General features: G+C 34.0%; 2 protein-coding genes across 2 annotated transcripts; one reads left to right on the top strand and one right to left on the bottom strand.

The window, feature by feature from the left end:
• Positions 1-9,887: 9,887 nt before the first annotated feature.
• Positions 9,888-11,758, top strand: LOC109188928 (probable WRKY transcription factor 53). Its single transcript, XM_019339586.1, has 3 exons — positions 9,888-10,348; positions 10,436-10,561; positions 10,821-11,758. Exons 1-3 carry the CDS (start codon positions 10,032-10,034, stop codon positions 11,455-11,457), a joined length of 1,080 nt encoding a protein of 359 aa, XP_019195131.1. The 5' UTR covers positions 9,888-10,031; the 3' UTR covers positions 11,458-11,758.
• A 2,997-nt stretch (positions 11,759-14,755) lies between these two features.
• On the bottom strand, positions 14,756-17,446 carry LOC109188878 (transcription factor SPEECHLESS-like). Its single transcript, XM_019339523.1, has 3 exons — positions 16,757-17,446; positions 16,108-16,677; positions 14,756-15,214 (listed from the first exon to the last, which is right to left on the bottom strand). The coding sequence occupies exons 1-3, from the start codon at positions 17,117-17,119 to the stop codon at positions 15,149-15,151; spliced, it is 999 nt and encodes a 332-aa protein (XP_019195068.1). The 5' UTR covers positions 17,120-17,446; the 3' UTR covers positions 14,756-15,148.
• Positions 17,447-18,834: the final 1,388 nt, after the last annotated feature.

The raw sequence follows: 18,834 nt of genomic DNA, 5'->3' as shown, positions 1-18,834 counted from the left end.
GTCTCATCAACTATTTTTTTAAAAAATAAAAATAAAAAATCAGCCAATGAAAAACTTGTGCAAGATTGAAGTTATCACGGCTGGAAATTATAGAATTTCGGACCACCTGAAAGTGATCTTAAATCCAATCGAAAGCAAAAAGTGGTCGGAAATAGCAACAAAGGTTTTTCCGGATACTAAAAGTGGTCGGAACAAGGCTTTCGACTTGATTTAAGATAACTTTCAGGTGGTCGGAAATTTCATAATTTTCAGTAGTGTATAATTATCAATTAATTATAGTTGGGTGGGAAAATTGGTGGTGGAGGTTGGAGAGGATCGGATAACCTGTCTGATACCAGATTGGAGAAATTACCTCAGATAGATTGCAACAGAAGATAGGATTACAGAGTATATCGATGAAAGAAACTCTAACTAATCCTAACTAATAGAAAAGGCTAAGTCAACTAATCTATCACCACTAGAATAGAAACTATACAATATAGAAATAATAATAATAATAATAAGATAGACTAACAGACGGCAATGACTTATCACTCTCGCACCAAATTATTGTTTGCAATAAAGGAGATGTAATAATTAGTATACTCGTATTTTCACCCGTGCGATGCACGTAATGGAATTTTTGTAATATATTAAGAATATTTAAATCGATATATAATTATTTAAGAGTTAACTTCACCAGAGGTCGCTTATTTTTCGTGACAATTCCAAATTTAATCCTAGAATATAGTTGTTAATTATTACGATTTATTCTATGTTATAATTCTTACGTTAATATTCTTACTATTATTATTAACACTTAATTACTTTTAGATATTATTTTTATCACTTATATTATTATTATTATTATTATTATTATTATTATTATTATTATTATTATTAGTTTGTTTTCAAGTTTTGTTAGTATATAATGGCCGTGAGGCACACAATAATAATATAACCATAATTAAATATTCTTGTACTGTATTCCGTGAGTCACAATAATAATATAACAATAATAATAAAATATACTTCAATTCTATATTCTTCTAGGATTTCTATTACCATCATTAATTATTCCCTAATTTACCATAATTAAATAAATTGACAAATTATAAAGAGAGATTATTAAATAATGCACGGGACAATTTTTTAATTAAAAAATTAAAAAAATCATTAATGAAACATAAGGTTCTCATATTTTTTTCTTAGAAACTATTTAATAAAGCATCTTTTTTATATAAATTGGTGGACCAAACCGCCTACGGCAGTTTGCAGTGGATAGATCTCAAAAAAATACGCGATTTCAAAATTATTTTGTCCAAAACGGAAAACCGAGTCAAAAGTTATGCCTTGCCGAACTTTTAACACTTCCCAACTTTAACCCAAAATTATTGTACGAAAGGGAAAGTAGAAATCAATATATTTTATTGGGAAGATAGAATTTTTAGGAATTGGGCGGGAAATCAAAATTTCAGGATTTTGTTATCATATATAGTATAGATTGTGCAAAGGGATTTGTATTACACTATTTTATAATGTTAGAATAGAATTTTTACCCAGAATTATTGTACTAATGGGAAAGTAGAAATCAATATATTTTATTGGGAAGAGAGAATTTCTAGGAATTGGACGGTAAGTTAAAATTTCATGATTTTGTTATTATATATAGTATAGAAGTATAGATTGTGCAAAGGGATTTTGTATTACACTATTTTATAATTTTATAATTTTATAATAGAATTTTTACCCATAATTATTGTACGAATGCAGAAGTAGAAATCAATATATTTTATTGGGAAGAGAGAATTTTTAGGAATTGGGCAGGAAGTTAAAATTTCAGGATTTTGTTATTATATATAGTATAGATAGATTAAAAAGGGAATTGTATTACACTATTTTATAATTTTAGAATAGAATTTTTACCCAGAATTATTGTACAAATGGGAAAATAGAAATCAATATATTTTATTGGGAAGAGAGAATTTTTAGGAATTGGGCGGGAAGTTAAAATTTCAGGATTTTGTTATTATATATAGTATAGATTGTGCAAAGGGAATTGTATTACACTATTTTATAATTTTAGAATAGAATTTTTACCCAGAATTATTGTACGAATGGGGAAGTAGAAATCAATATATTTTATTGGGAAGATAGAATTTTTAGGAATTGGACAGGAAGTTAAAATTTCAGGATTTTGTTATTATATATAGTATAGATAGATTAAAAAGGGAATTGTATTACACTATTTTATAATTTTAGAATAGAATTTTTACCCAGAATTATTGTACGAATGGGGAAGTAGAAATCAATATATTTTATTGGGAAGAGAGAATTTTTAGGAATTGGACAGGAAGTTAAAATTTCAGGATTTTGTTATTATATATAGTATAGATAGATTAAAAAGGGAATTGTATTACACTATTTTATAATTTTAGAATAGAATTTTTACCCAGAATTATTGTACGAATAGGAAAATAGAAATCAATATATTTTATTGGGAAGAAAGAATTTTTAAGAATTGGGCGGGAAGTTAAAATTTCAGGATTTTGTTATTATATATAGTATAGATTTACTACACTTAGCTTTATTTTCATTACTCTTACCTATATATATCAAGGGTTTTGTCTAAACTGAAAATATATCTATTATAATTGCATTAGCAATCCGCTTACTAATTGTTTTAAATTGTTAGGCATTGTTAAATTCAATTTCAATTAATGAAAATTTAATGTAGTTATCCAATAATTTTGATTCAATGTTTGATTGAACAACAACAACAATATATAATACTCCATAATTAATACGTTGCATAATTGATTTGTAGTTGATATTTGTTACAATTTCAGTAAATGCAATAATCAATGAAGAAATGAAGGCGTGTTTAGTGTGAAAATAAAATTTTATTTTTCACCATTTTTTTTCATTATTTTTAATTCTCTAATGCCCAAACCAAGTTGAAGATCAGATTAGAAAAAAAGAGAGTCAAACCATTACATACTACTCATCCACCTATATATACCCTTTAAAAATTAAAGAATATTAAAAAAAAAAATTAAATTCCATATTCTCCATTCTCCAACTTCCAGGAAAATGGACAGTAATTTTCCATTGATAAAGTATATATTTTAAACATTAATACCAACTCAAAATTTCAATTATTTTTTTCTAAAAAATAAATTAGAAAATTAGAATTTTTTGTTTTCATGTAGAAAAATAATTTAACTTATTAACTCTGCAGTTTGAGATAGTAAATAAATAAATTATTAATACAATTGCAAAATTGGCACGACTAGAGTTGAATTTGGATTAGTTTTATAATAGCAATAATACAATATGTCATTTAAAAAAGTGTTCAAGAGTTTCAAAAATTTTTATTTTACTGTTTTTTTTTTTTTTAACATGCATACAACATACCCTAACATGGCGTTTGGTTGGAGGGATTTTAAATTCCCTTCCCACTTAATTCCCACCTAATTCTAAAGGCCATTAAATTCCGTAGTTTGGTTTGAGGGAATTGCAATTCCATGGAATTGCAATTCCCCCATTTTCATGGAATTAAAATCCCATGTCCCCCCCGGTATTTTAATTCCTGGGAAAAAAAGATAGTGCTGAGTTAAAATTACCCCTTCATTTTTTAACCTAAAATAAATGTCTAACAACAATAATGAACATTTTTGACTTTATACTACTTATTCCCTTTCAATTCCCATGTATATCAAACATTGGAATTGAAATTCCCAGTAATTCTATTCCTGTCAACCAAACACTGAAATTTAAATTCCCACTTTATTCCCAGTAATTCAACTCCCATGGAATTACAATTCATTTCCCACATAATTCCCCCCTCCAACCAAACGCCATGTAATAGTTTCAACATAAAGAGTACAAATTCAAACCTGCTTTGAGAAACCCCAACTCGCATCGACTATGCCGTAATTATTAAATTGGTCTTCAACTATCAATTTTGACTAATTAAATTCTCAACTATTGATTTCGTATTCGATTTGGTCCGGCATCAAACTGAGCGAGAATCAATTGATAATTACGAAGGAGCAAATAAGTTACGAAATCAATATTTGATGATTTAATTGGTCAAAATTGATAATCGAGAACTAATTTGGTAATTACGACATAGTCAAAGGACCAAAACAGTCATTAATTCGTTTCAATATCATCATCAAGACAAGATTGCTTATATTCTTTATTTTATGAGTGTAACTAGTCTCGTTTGTTTAGAATGTTATGCACGTATGGGCAGCTCAATTAGTCATAGAAGTGAAGTTTGGGAACAGTGATCTAGGATCGGGTTTCACCCGTGGCAGTGTGAGAGCAACCTCTTAAAGTAAGGGGGCTCCTTGTGCGCACAATAAGCAAAGGTTTAACCTCTGTGTTCAACTGAGTTACCATGATTTACATCCTCCTAGATGCTCTATCAAGTCAGAGTGTGGGGGTCTTGGGATTAGGTATTCAATCTTTTTGGAACAATGTTTACAATGTTATATCTAATTTTTATTAATTAATACATTATATTATACTCATAAATTTCATGGGGAAAAAAAATCTATTTTGTATGCATGCACTTGCCACTTGGAATTTGGAATGGTCTTAGTTACCCGCCAGCATTAATATAATTAACGTCCGCAAAGCAAACAATTGCGGCCGAATGCTAAATATTCCACGTTCATTCCGACCACCCTTTACGGCACCTATAACCTATGTATGTATGTATCTCCAGAAGATTCCTAATTATTAGCTTTTCCGAAATTAGACTAACCTTTTGGACTTTGACGTTTCTGATCTCATTTTCTTCTATTGTCCTTCCAGTCGGGAATTTGAACAAGTCCAATTACTATAAACCTTTGCTATATATACATGCATGCATACCTACTACATGAGGTTTATTCATCCGACCAATATATTCAAGTTTTATCTGCTACAAAAGCTTATATAAGATTATTTTTAATAGAATTATGTATATAAAGTGGTTGAAGATCATATCATATAGTCTTTTCTCAATTTCTCTCTCTCTCTTTTTTTTTTTTTTTTTTTTTTTTTTTTTTTGCCTATTGTTGGGAGGAGAATAAAATTAAGGAGAAGAAAAGTTAGCCTTTTTGTTCATGGATAACGGCCAAATTAAACGTGTGGCATCCACAAAGTGACAAAATTAATTAGTCGTTTATACTATAAAGTATATACAAATGACTAGTTTTTCACGCGCATTGCATAACTGATTTAATGCCCAATATTTGTATTTAAATAAGTAATTTAAAGTATATTACTGTAACAGGGTGTTTGGTTGGAGGGATTTTAAATTCCCTTCCCACTTAATTCCAAAGACCATTAAATTCCGTAGTTTGGTTGGAGGGAATTGCAATTCTCCCATTTTCATGGAATTAAAATCCCATGCCCCCCCTGGTATTTTAATTCCTGGGAAAAAAAGATAGTGATGGGTCAAAATTACCCCTTCCTTTTTAACCTAAAATTAATGTCTAACAACAATAATGGACATTTTTGACTTTATACTACTTATTCCCTTTCAATTCCCATGTATACCAAACATTGGAATTGAAATTCCCAGTAATTTTATTCCTGCCAACCAAACATTGAAATTTAAATTCCAACTTTATTTCCAGTAATTCAACTCCCATGGAATTACAATTCCTTTCCCACATAATTCCCTCCCTCCAACCAAACGCCCTGTAAGATTATATAAGAGAAGTTCATTATAGTTGACATTAAAATTAATGTTTAATTTGCACTTAAAAAATAGGGAAAATGGCACTTTTTCCCCCTGAGTTATATACCTATAGCATTTTTTCCCCCTAAGTTATTGAAGTGGCTGTTTTTCCCCCTGAAATGTTAAATGGACATATTTACCCTTAAACTAAATATTTAATTTATTTTTTTCTCCAACAAATTATGACTATAATTTGGTTCAAACTAAACAAACACTATAGCAACCAAACCGAAATATTCCAATTACAATTTAGAATCGAAATTCGATATTTAGAGTTTATTAAAATCGTAAACCGGAACGGACGGTTCATGTTCCGAAAAAAAATAAAATACATTTATTGTTGAAAGACTATTTTAAAATAAAAAATAAAATTTTAAAATAAAGACGGTTCAAAACCGCGAATCAGATCCGGAACCGCTGGTTCACGGTTCAAGATTCAATTTTTTGATACATAATTTTAATAAGTTGACATTTAAATATTGGGTTCTAGATCTGAATTATAACCGTAAACTATTAATTCGATTGCTTTAGAATCCGGTTCAATTCAAATCGAACCGTGGTCATCCCTACGTATACGCAATAATTTGTTGGAGTAGTAAAATAAATAAAATGTTTACTTTAAGGGTATAAATGTCAATTTAATATATCAGGGGGGGAAAAGCACCACTTTTAGAATAATTGAGGGGGCTAATGTGCTTACCTAAATAATTGAGGGGGGAAAAGTGCTATAAGTATATAACTCAGGGGTAAAAAGTGCCATTTTCCCTAAAAAATATTATTTAAATACTTATTGTATTTGCTATGGTATTAAGTAGTTGATACTACTTTTGGTTGGAACTACTCTAAGTTTTGTTAATTCACTTTTAGATATGTTTGTCATTGTCTTCGTCTTCATATTGCTTGCCCATTTTTTTTATTGGTTGTCTCATATGCAATTGGGTTACTGGTGCTAGTTTACAAAAAAAAAAAAAAATTAAAATTTTAAAAAAAATTGGTCTAATTAGTTTCCTCCCTAAGTGTGCTTAATTAAGGTGCGTGGTTTGTACGTGTACTTAAGATGCACCATTTTAATGCTTAAGGTGCGTCAACCGCACAACCACACAGGAACACTTCTCCCCACCTGAAGTGTGCACTGTGTAAACCCAACTTCTAGCCTGCAAATTACATATGAGTGGCAAACCGCACTAGAAAGATCTTATATTATACGATGAGTTTGGCCGAGATAAGTAACTGATAGATTCTCTCTCAATTGAATTACCTCTCCCCTATGGTGGCGGGTATGCTGATCCACCAGAAGGAAGAAAAAGAAGTCTTTTTGGTTGACTTATGACCTTAACCCCCTCTGTCCTCCTTCGTCGTGTGCGCCAGCCTTTTTTTCTGTCTATTCTTGATCGAACTCCCTCCCTGTCATCATATCTTGTGCTGATTCTCTTCCTCCAAGCAGTAAAGCAGGAAAGGCTAAGAGTAAGAGCCAACAGAGAGAGCATCTGTATAATGGGGTTCGTCATTTATTGACGGATTCATGTTGAAAATAATTGAACTTGTAACACTCTGATACAAAAATTATGCTCCACCTGCTTGAGCACCCTTTTGGGGCAAAAATGCACTTATCATTAATTGCAAGGAAGAGGGCACCTCATACACCCCATCAAATAGTGACTACGATATTTTCTCACCATAGATAAAAATCTTATTTTTAAAAAACACAAAATAGAAACTCCGACCTATCCCTATGGTTGGTTGTTATACTACTCCAAATTGCCCTAATATTTTTATTTATTCACCCTCCCACGTGTAATATAATATATGCTGCAAATCAAATATTCCTGCATATAGAAATGCATGCATGTACGTATATATGTATGCATTTCATTATTTTGAACTGTAAGTATAAATCAAAAAAACTTTAATTTAGAGGAAATTTTAGGTTTGTAGACACTAAGTCTTTCTTATTCAACTTTTGGGTTGTACCATGATACCATCCTACCAGGTGTAAGTGCTTAATTAACCATTGTTTATTTCTCATCATGTGCACCTTGAAATTTTATTATGAGATTTTTTGCAATATCTTATATAAAAATGGAAAAATTGATGTTTTTTGGTAAAAGTAAAATTTTTTGTTTTCCAATTATATTTGCCGACACTTTTCATTCCTTAATTGTCTATGAAATGACTTTTTTCGTCCCTTAATGATATTATGGTTAGATTAAAAATATAATTTCATATGGCAAAAATTTCTCTGTAGACAATTGAAGAGAGATAAATGTCGATAGTATAATTGGAGATGCAAAATTTTATTTTCCTATAATTCAAGGACCTAGAGTGTAAATGGCATGTAAGTAGCCTAATGCTCAGGGGTCCAAGTGAAATTAATCAATTATTATTGTAATTACTTCGTAAATAAAATATTCAAGGCCGCGTTTGGAGCACAAAAAGCGGCTTTTATGGGGAGTTTCGACTCAGTAGTGTACTACTAGCGTAAGCTACGGGCCCGAGACTGATGTCATTTTCTTGCCTGTAAAATTGCTGGGGTAAAAGCTCCTATTAATTATGAAAAGTACTGTTTTTCCGGAAAAAAAGTTTATTTTATTTTTATTGATTACTTACAAAATTAATTAATTTTTATTGTGAACTAATAGAGCATCTGGTAATATTAAATACAAAAAATAATATAACAGTTGATTGTGTGTGAGGTTTCATAATTAATATTATTTAAACAAAAATGTAATATATATATATATATATATATATATATATATATATTTGAAAAACACGTAATATATTTCTATAGTTCAATCAAAATTACATATTTTTATATAAAGTATTAGATATTTAAGATCCATAACAATAGCACAACATAGTACTTCATAAATATTAAAAGTAATTTTAGTAGAGAAATATAATATAAAAGGGGCAACCAATTAAGTTTGTAAAAAATTGACTATTGACCTTCTTAGTTTGAGCTAGTCATTATAGACAATCTATGTTAGTTTATCTTTTTAAGAACCTTTATCGGAAAGCTATAAGGTATGTTTTTTTTTACTATGCACAAAAAATCAAACAAAAATAACATCTCTAATATTATTTAGTAACTCATAGTTTATTAAGTTCCAAATTGGATTCAATTACTATAAAGTAAATAGTTAGTGAGAGAGGAAAAAAAAAAAAAAGGAAGAGAGATAATGACATAACAAATCGACCCAATAAATAAATATGAACGACTTTAATCAAGAAGGCAAATAAATGCTTTGGGTGAAGCCAGCTAGACTAATTATGTCATTTTTTTTTGGTGTAAACTACAATGTGGTCCGGGTCTTTCTCTGCACAAAAGCTGACCCAAAGAAAATTGTCACTTGAGGGAATCAAACCCAAGTTATTTTGGAATTCCCTCCCACAAAGAAAGCTCTACCACTTGAGCTACCTTATTAGGTTGATTGTAACATTTATAGTCATACACATCATCTATCATATGTATGTAACATTATTATAGAATGTTGAGCGAGTTAAGAAATGTATAACTTTATTATAAAACTAGGAAAAACTGAGATTCTAGGAATCACCGTACAAATTAACGCGTAATTTAATAGTCTGAAGATGCTTTGGTCTTCTTCTATTGTCTGACTTTCCAAACAAAATTATAAGGACTCACCCCATCATTTGCTCCATCTACCCTTTCCTCCCCATCAACATTGTTTCAATCAATTACACATAAATATGATTACTTCTTCCTCAATATAATTAAATCATTAAAACATATTAACAAAATTATTGACAACCCAACCAAGTTGGTCAAACTATTAACTTAGTATCAATAAGATTCTAAGTTCTACTCTCATAAAAGTGACCTATTAACTCTTAGTTTGAACCGATCAATTATGAATAAATTAGAGTAATTTACCATTAAATAGTGACTGCAATTTCCTTGTTACTCACTAAAATGATAATAATAATAATAATCCCGAACATTTTGTTCCTTGTTACTATTCAGGTATTGGAATGGGTCAGCAGTAAGACTGGCTTTTGTTCCTTGATTCTTCAACTATAATTCCATTGACCGTTGACTGGTCTAACAAGTATAAAGTGGACCCCATTTTCAATGGTCAAACTTCTACCATGTGGCATCCACGGCGGATGGATCAACCTCCCTCCCCTCCCCTATATCTTCCTCCCTCCACTGCTCCCCATTCAAATGCAACAACATTAATTGTTTGTTTCCTTTGTACTTGCATGCTTTAACTGAAAAACCTGTGGTTTCATCGGCAATCTGTCGGAGGGATTCAGGTTTCGGGTGGCCTTTTTTTCTGTTCTTGACATGGAGAACTTCGCCGGCGACCGGGACTTGCAGAGCCTGATAACTGAGCTGGCGAATGGGAGGGAGGCTGCTACGCAGCTCCAGATGATCCTTAATGCTCCTTCACCGTTTTCTTCGGAAACTCGGGAGTTGTTGGTTCATAATGTCCTGGCTTCCTACGACAAGGCGCTCGGCATGCTCAACTACTCGCCGGAGAGCACTCAGGTCCAGCCGGCGGCGGCGGCTGGACCTGCATTTGGAATGGAATCTCCGTCTTCGTTTACTGGCAGTCCTCATAGCGAGGATTCTGACCGCGAGCATGATGGGTCTCGGAAGAGGTACGCATTATATTTCTAGTATTTCGATCGTGATTGTTAATCCCGACATGGAAACTTATTACGTTGTTGTGGTGATCGAATTTGCAGAAATGCGCCGCGTTGGACGCAAAAGGTTCAGGTTTGTCCCGGGTCGGGGCTTGAAGGGCACCTTGATGATGGGTATAGTTGGAGAAAGTATGGGCAGAAAGACATTCTTGGAGCAAGATATCCCAGGTTAATTCAAACTGTCATAGTTTTACTCCAACTTACTATACGTTCTTGATTTCTTTGTCCAAAAAAAATACAAAATCCCTCACCCCATATTAATTAGATAGTCACCCTCACATAATGGTGAAATTCTAAGTTGTCATGATTTAATTTTCTGTTCTTGCCCAGAATCTATTATTCAGGAATCAACTGAGTTACTATTGTTACTTAATTGTTGATTTCTTAGGGATACTAATTGAAGTTGTATTTTGATATGTATTTGCAGAGGCTATTACAGATGCACTTATAGGCATGCCCAGGGCTGTTTGGCTACCAAACAGGTTCAGAGATCCGATGAGGATCCGACCATTTTTGACATAACTTACCGTGGAAGGCACACCTGCAACCAGGGCGGCGGCAACCCAAATCCGCCGCAGCCACCGCAAATCCCGCCGCAAAATCAAGAACCAACGGAGAGCCAACGGGGTATTAGCCCGTTCAGCCAACAAGGCCAGCCATCGGAAACTCTCTTGAGTTTCTGCAGACAACTCAGAGTTGAAACCAGCAATTTGGACAACACTCACCAAGAGAATCAGCAGCTCACTTACTTATACAGCTTCCCTTCAAGCTCCGACCAGAGTTACAGTTTCCGGCCACCGTCGGTGCTGGACGGCGGCAACTTTTCATGGAGCATTTCGCCTTCCTTTGGCTCCCCTGCTTCCACCTCTGAGTCCAGCGACTTTGGCCGTCGTCCCCGGCAGACAACAACGGAAGCTCAGCCGACTAGCACTACCAACACCGGGATTATTCCGGCAGTTTCAGCCGCGAATTCCCCCGCCGTTGATCCGGGATTCGCTTTTGGCACACTGGGTTTCGACTCAAACTTCACCTTTGATAGCCATGGATTCTTTCCAAACCACTAAATAAAAGCTGCACTAAATTAAACAATCATATCCCTGCATGCAATGCATCTTTGGATCATTGACAGCTGGGATGAAACTTAGTCCTCGTTGCAGAGATGGATGATGAAGAAAGTTCAATGCAATTTAGCAGCAGTTACTTAGTCTATGCTTAACCAATTCAGTTGATTCTTGACTCTTGAAGCTCATTGTTGGACTTTTTGTTTTCTTTTGTTTCTGTTTTTGTTTTTGGTCTGGTTCAAGTGACCTGTAATACTGTAGAAGTGGAATAGTAAAGTGATACTGTCCAAACTTATCCTGTGAAGTTTAGCGAACTTGTACAACATCCAATCATATAATACACTAATAAGTTAATAACTTAGCTATCAAATATCTCATGGTCAAGCAATATAGTTGTGACTCTTTAGATGAAAAGTCATATTTTGTACCCAGTAAAAAGGGCATTAATTCTTTTTCTGCTTTAATAACTTAAGTTTTGCTACAATATTAGTATATAAGATTTGATTTTTTATTGTTCTGAAATTGTTGGATGTTTTGAATATCAACGTATAATTCTTTTAGAAACTTGTATACCATTTTTTGTCAAATCTCTAACATACCTTATTATTATTATTATTATTATTATTATTATTATTATGAAATTATCTATATCAAAAAGTACTATTTACATATTTAGCTAATCTTGACATAATTTCATAGCCCTCGATATTCATTGCATGCAAATTCGAGAAGTAATGGATCCTACTAAGAGTTAGAGCTTCTTTGACAATCAGCGGTTAGCGGTTAACGGATTGTATTAGTAGTGTCGTAATGAAACTACGTATATTGTGCATAAAATGAAATTGAATATCAAGCTAGTCTCAAATATTGAATGTATAATATATTATTAAATAAAATGTAGTTTAATTAGAATGATACTTTGGTGGTACTGTAATTAAATTAATTACCGTGTGTATAAAATGAAATTGAATAACATATCTCACATATTGAGTGTATATTGTTAAATGAAACTATAGTTGAATAATAATGATATTTTAGCGGTACTGTAATGAAATTATATTGTACAGTATAAAGTGCAATTGAATATCATGTCTCAAATATTGAATGAATAGTTAAATTAGAATGATATTGTTGTGTTACTGTAATGGAAATACAATGTGTATAAAATGAAACTGAATAATGAGAGAGGTTGCTACATAAAGAATAACGAGATTTACCATATACTATTATTAATAGAAAAAATTAAAACGACACCATTTTGATGATGATTGATGTGAACCACGATCCACTGTAAAATTTACCCTGTTTTGGATGTTACGGCTTACGGACAAGGCAAATTATATCGTGTACCAGGGTGCAGTGCACAATGCATTGTGTACCCTAAGAGTTTGTATTATGTTAAGAGCTCATGTGTATTATGTTAAGATTATGTGTATTATGTTAGGAGTTTATGTGTATTATACTATACAATTATGTACATACGAAATATAAGATTTTTAAGGCACAATGCATTGTGCGTTGGTGCACGATATAACAATTGTACGGACAAAAGAGTAACATGCCGCAAATTATGTTGTGGAAACGTGTTCACCATGTGCACGGTGAACACATGGGTAGATCCATAATTTCTATGCTGTAGATTCATAATTTTTGTTTTCATTTGTTGTTAACGACGTTTCTCTCTTCGCAATCGCATTATTTCGTTTTCGCATTACAGATATTATGAATCAACAGTACATAAATTATGAATCTACAGTATAGATATTATGAATCTACAATATAAAAATTATGAATCTACAACTTAGAAATTATGAATATATCCCGTGTTCTATCATGCGCATGGTGAACACGGTTCCACAACATAACTATTGGTAACTTGCGTTGTCGTTTTCTGAGCTGAGCCCGTTAAAAACGGGGCTTTAACAATTTTGGGCTGGTACTGGTACGGCCCTAAAGCAATCACAAGGCCGTAACGCAACAATTTATTGCTTGCAGGTTAGGTTACAGTCATCATGCACTAATCATGTCCTAATCTGCATATATTTTAAATTACTACGTACAACTTTTATTTTGTTTGCAAGCATTAAATCATATATAGACACATCACTAACAATGTTCTCTCTCTTTTTTTTTTTTTTTTTTTTTTTTTAAAGGTGAATTTTAAGCCATCAGTCTTAGTTTTTTTGTCAGGCTACGAGGTGTTTTAAGCAAACCCTAACGATAGGAGGCACCTTTAAGCCCGTTACATCGATTTTTAGTTAAAGTGAAAAAATGACAGTTTTGACCCACATGTTTAATTCCTACCAATTTTCATCCACAATTATTATTTTAGTGCCAAAATTCATCTATAATTTAAAATTATTAAAAGTATTTTCGTCTTTTCATAATTAAGATCACAATTTGATTGTAAATAAAGAGATTTAAGACTTAAGAATCCAATTCGCCGCTCTCCTCCACATCCTTCTTAACTCCTCTCATAATTGCGTTTTCAGAGCCAAACCGAGAATGGTTGTTAGTGGCCACCAACTTTCTGAAAATAAGGAGCGAGAGATCTGCTACTTACTACTCACAAAAACATTGGACACCTATACTATAGTAAAGTCGTTTTAAGAAGGATGATAAGAAGAAGGACGAATTGGGTTCTTAGGGTTTAAATCTGATCCCTTTATTTATGTTCAAATTGAGATCTTAATTATGAAAAGATGAAAATATCTTTAATAATTTTATATTATAGTTGATTTTTTACACTAAAATAATAGTTGTGGATGGAAATTGATAAGAATTAAACAAGTGAATCAAAATTGTCATCTTTTAATACTTGTGGGACCAAAATTGATATTTACCAGCCAAAGGCTATATATGGGGGTGGGGGAGGGGGGAGTGGGGCAGCTGCTCCCACTGCCTCCACTGGAGCTCTGCCCCTGACATTCATAGTATGTAGGTTTTGCTCCACCTTCTCGGACACATGGGAATTTGATGGGGGATGAGAGTGGGAATATATTTCTTCCCCCTACAGGTATAGCGAACGGGATAGAGTTTCGAGGATGGGAAGTATATTTCCTACCCCATACCGCCCCATACCATATCTTTTTCAATTCCAGTTCCAAATACATATGCTAGGGTGCACATAATTAAGTTATCGTGTCTAGTTTATTGTAGTCAAATTATAATATCTAAATGAATTTTATCAATTTATTGAGACTTAATTGGATTAATCTTATCTCGTGAGGCGTGAATAGTGAATACCAATATAGTATAAAATTAAAAAAAAAAAATTATAATATGCTACAATATGTTCACATTTCAAAATAAGGGAAACATTTATATTATAATATAATTAAAGTTAACATTGTATTACAATCTAAACATAACGTACATAATGCATGTAGCTATCTGTGGTCTGACGACTAACATTATAATATACCCTGCAGTAAATTTAATTTTCTACCCACATCTCCTTTATTATCTCTTTCAAAAATCCAGGAGAGAGAGACAGATAGAGAGAGAGAGAGTTAAGAACTTTGGACATGCATGTACTGGAAGATGAAGCTAGCTAGCTACATAGCAATTGAATCTTCAATTCAGTGATGAGGAGACTACTTAGTTTTTTTTTGGGTGACGAGAGAAACTCGCAATTACTGTTTACTTTTCGTCTTGTGACCCTAGCAGGCAAAGGACTGAGGAGGCTACTCAATTAGCAGAATGTTTGCTGGATTTGTTGAGCCAATTCTTCCGCACTCAGTTGGCATTCAATTCCAATCTACCAAATAAACATAACCAATATAATAATCATCAGATTTAATATAATTAACAAGGTTGTGTTTAAGGTTGTTTGAATTGAAGGTACTGCTAATTACTGTACATAAGAGTGTCGTACTAAGTTTGTTCAATTCCACAGTAAATAATAAGTGGGAAATAGTTGTTCCTTGATTTCAGTGAAATTAGTAGTTAGGTCTTTCATGGCGTAGCTATCTCTTACATATATAGCAATGTTGCAGTGTTCGTACTCTGCTTCTATGTTGATGTAATGAATCTGAAATGATTTCTGGGTTTTCTTTTTTGGGGTAAAATTACAAAGTTTTCCTCATTTCTTGCTGACAAGATAAAGTGCGGGCAGTAATTATGGTTAATTTAAGCTAGTTTGGAGTTATTAAGGTTGAAGAAGATATAATTACTACCCAATCAAATTAGTTATTCTTTTAATTTGATAATCATAATAATGTTACAATTCTCACTTTTATTGGGAGCAACCTATTAACTGGACAACTAAAATTGATTTACTTGCTTCTATAACAATTAGAATAACAAGACAAGATTTACAGATATACACCTTATCTAGTGACCGGTAAGATTTTCGCCTGATGCAAGTTAACTAGCTAGACTTCTAAGTAGTTTGGTTGTACGAATAACTAGAAGTTGATAGTCAACAGCACCTTCAGTACTTCGGTTTTGAGTCAAGTATGAGACAAAAATGGCTAAGGGTTTCGTTCAAGAGGCAACACAACAAGATTAACTACGACTGGAGATCAACGCTATTTAGCTTTGGCTACTATGAAATCAGATTTCTCGTGGATTATTATTCAGTATCCTTAGATTATTTAGAAGGTGGCTGCTAGTTTTTTGGTAATTCAAAAAGAAGAAATAATTACGTACCTTAATAGTGTAGGAATTAAGGGAGGTATCGTCATTAATGGTGCTGATGCTGACATGGAGAATCTCGAGGGCGAGGTCTTCAAGTGCAGAAATGATCTTCACGGCTTGGCCGGGAATGCGCGGAGAAACCGTCTTTAGGATCACATTCGACCCGGAGAACTTCACCTCCACGTCGGCAATCGCCGACGTGGAGTTCGCCGCCAGCTCGTTGGCGCTGTCAATGGCGGAAGTGGAAGACGAAGAAGCCGCCGCAGGCTCAGAAATGGTGGTTGCAGCAGCAGGTAAGAGGTAACCGGCGGCGGCAAGTGACGGCGGCGGTTGCAGCCTCGTACTGGTACTTGGATTTGTGGGTTTGTACGGAGAGGTTGGTTGCGGCGTTCTTGGGCTTATCGGCGGCAAGCTTAACCTCGGACTCAAAGGTGGTTTTCTTGGACTGGGTGACAGTATTCTGGGACTTAGAACTTCGCTACTGTAAGCTTTTCTTTGCTTCTTCGTCTCCAAAGATTGAAGAATCTGCTGCAACTCGTTTATGTAATCCACAACTCCTTCTATGATTGATGCTTGGTCACCCTAATGTTCAATCACAACAACATTAATTATCTCCGATCCAAGGTCTCAAGATTAATTATATGTATATATATATGCGTACCCTTTTGACATAAAAGGCGGGCATGAGAGAGCGGAGGACAGACAAATGGTCGTTCATCTGCTTCCGGCGATTCCGCTCGACGGTTATGTGACACGACGTACGAGGTTGTTGTTGCTGCCCGTCCTCCGACCCATCACTGGCGGCGGCGCTGGTTGTTTTCCGTTTCTTGCAAGTCCTTGGGGAAGCCGCCGCCACCGCCGCCGTTTCACATGATTCTTGAACTGCGCCAGAAGAAACCGACTTGGGAGAGAGCAAATCGGTAGTTTTGGAAGCGCCATCCAAAGCGTCGAGAATACTAAAGATGTCGTCGCCGGCAAGCTCCGAATCCTCAAAGAAATCCGATAATATCTCACCGTTATCCATTATTCTATTTGTTCAGTTCAGTTCAGTTCAAGCTAATAACTACAACAAAAATAAACCAGACGAATATGAAGAAGGAAACAAGAGCAAAAGCTATGGAGACAAAACTATATATATCAGGTAACAATCAAATAAGGGCAACAGCTAGCAGACAAACATATATACTCGAAATGGATAATAACGTTAAAAATATTTTTGAAGTTTTGGGTGGACTGTTTGTGTATCAGATGGAAACCATGAGGCAAAACAGATCAGACATGCTTTAGCGAGATGTAGAGATATGGATAGCCGTTGCAAGTAGCACAAAGAACTAGAGAGAGAGAGGCTGTATTTATGGAGGCTTAGAGGAAGAGATTGAGGGGGCAGAAAATATGTAAAATGGCGGAATTTAAAATGGGCGAAGCTGACATGACAAATTAAATGTGCCGTGCAAAGTTTGAATTTTTAACCATGTTTAAAATTTCATCACACCCCTTAACCTTTCATCTCATGCAACTAGACAAAATTATTAATTACTCTCTGGGTAGCAGAGATAGTTGTCCATACCTGACTAATTCAAATCAATAAGGTCAATAGACAGTTTTCACAAAAAAAAAAAAAAATAGTACAATTAATTTGATAATTTGAGATTATTAAGTTAATTGTCTGACCAACTTGACTGTTATAAACAAGCTAGGCGTTTTGAGGTTGTGCCCGTTAAGTAAGGGGGGAAAGCAAAGGTTTGCCGGCCGGGAACCATGTCCATTTCAATACCCATTTTTGTCAGGTTTCATATCAACCCTTAAATTTGTTTGTTGTTGGTTTTTCCTGGCAACGAATTTATTATCCCCTCTTTACTACTTTCTTAGATATGGACCCACCAGTTCCCAGAAAAAACCAAAGAAAACAGACAAATATACTGTTAAAAGTGAAAAAAAAAAGGAACGACCAAGAATAATTTTACAGTTGATTAATAGTATCCAACAGTGCATGCATGGACATACATACCAAAAGTAGAATCCCAGCTCTTATTATCTCTTAGTTCAACAGTGAAAATTAATTGACCCAAACATATTCTCGAAATACTTGAGGTGTGATCGCTTCATCTACATTGTGACTAAATATAATTCAGGGTTTAATTAGGAGGTTATTAGTTTTCAGATCAGCTAGGTTTCTGGCCTGGTTTCTCTCAGTCGTCCATAAAAGTTCTGTCTTTTCACAGATAGATATTATATATTGCATACATATAGATATACATATACATGCAACGTTACGTTGGCGTACTCTCTGCAGATATCTGCTCAGGGCAATACTATTTAGGGTTTTTGACAGCAAGGGATGAACCATCATATCATATAATGTCGATCCGACAGGTGATGAGGTGAAAGAGGTCAGTCCCAGGATGTTGCATATATGAGGTCGTATGTATATGTAGGATGTTTGATGAGGAAAAAACAAGGTGGTGGTGAGGGGAAGGTGGTAGGGGGGGGTGGGGGGGGGAGGGTGGGAGGAAGGAAGCTGCGCTGCAACTTGTCTGACGAGCAAATTAAGAAGCAGAGAGAGAGAGAGAGAGAGAGAGAGAGAGAGAGAGAGAGAGGTTAAATGAGCTGAGAGTATTGATGAAGGAGTCTGTGCTGCCTTCCCTTTGCTTTCAATGCGCACACACGGCATCTCCGTGCCCCTTTTCATTATTCCTATTTATTTATTTTTATTTAATTCATTCATTCCCTCCCAACCCC

This window comes from Ipomoea nil, unplaced genomic scaffold (genome assembly GCF_001879475.1).
Source record: "Ipomoea nil cultivar Tokyo-kokei standard unplaced genomic scaffold, Asagao_1.1 scaffold1509, whole genome shotgun sequence".
NCBI classification, from domain to species: Eukaryota; Viridiplantae; Streptophyta; class Magnoliopsida; order Solanales; family Convolvulaceae; genus Ipomoea; species Ipomoea nil.
This window is presented reverse-complemented; position numbering and strand designations above follow the sequence as displayed.

Bases quoted from the DNA above. Each gene is read 5' to 3' on its own strand.
- LOC109188928 (XM_019339586.1), top strand. From the start codon at position 10,032: ATGGAGAACTTCGCCGGCGACCGGGACTTGCAGAGCCTGATAACTGAG. The intron at 10,349-10,435 runs GTACGCATTATA...TCGAATTTGCAG, and splicing joins CATGATGGGTCTCGGAAGAG to AAATGCGCCGCGTTGGACGC. The intron at 10,562-10,820 runs GTTAATTCAAAC...ATGTATTTGCAG, and splicing joins CTTGGAGCAAGATATCCCAG to AGGCTATTACAGATGCACTT.
- LOC109188878 (XM_019339523.1), bottom strand. From the start codon at position 17,119: ATGGATAACGGTGAGATATTATCGGATTTCTTTGAGGATTCGGAGCTT. The intron at 16,678-16,756 runs GTACGCATATAT...ATTGAACATTAG, and splicing joins CCGCCTTTTATGTCAAAAGG to GGTGACCAAGCATCAATCAT. The intron at 15,215-16,107 runs GTACGTAATTAT...TTTATTTGGTAG, and splicing joins TTAATTCCTACACTATTAAG to ATTGGAATTGAATGCCAACT.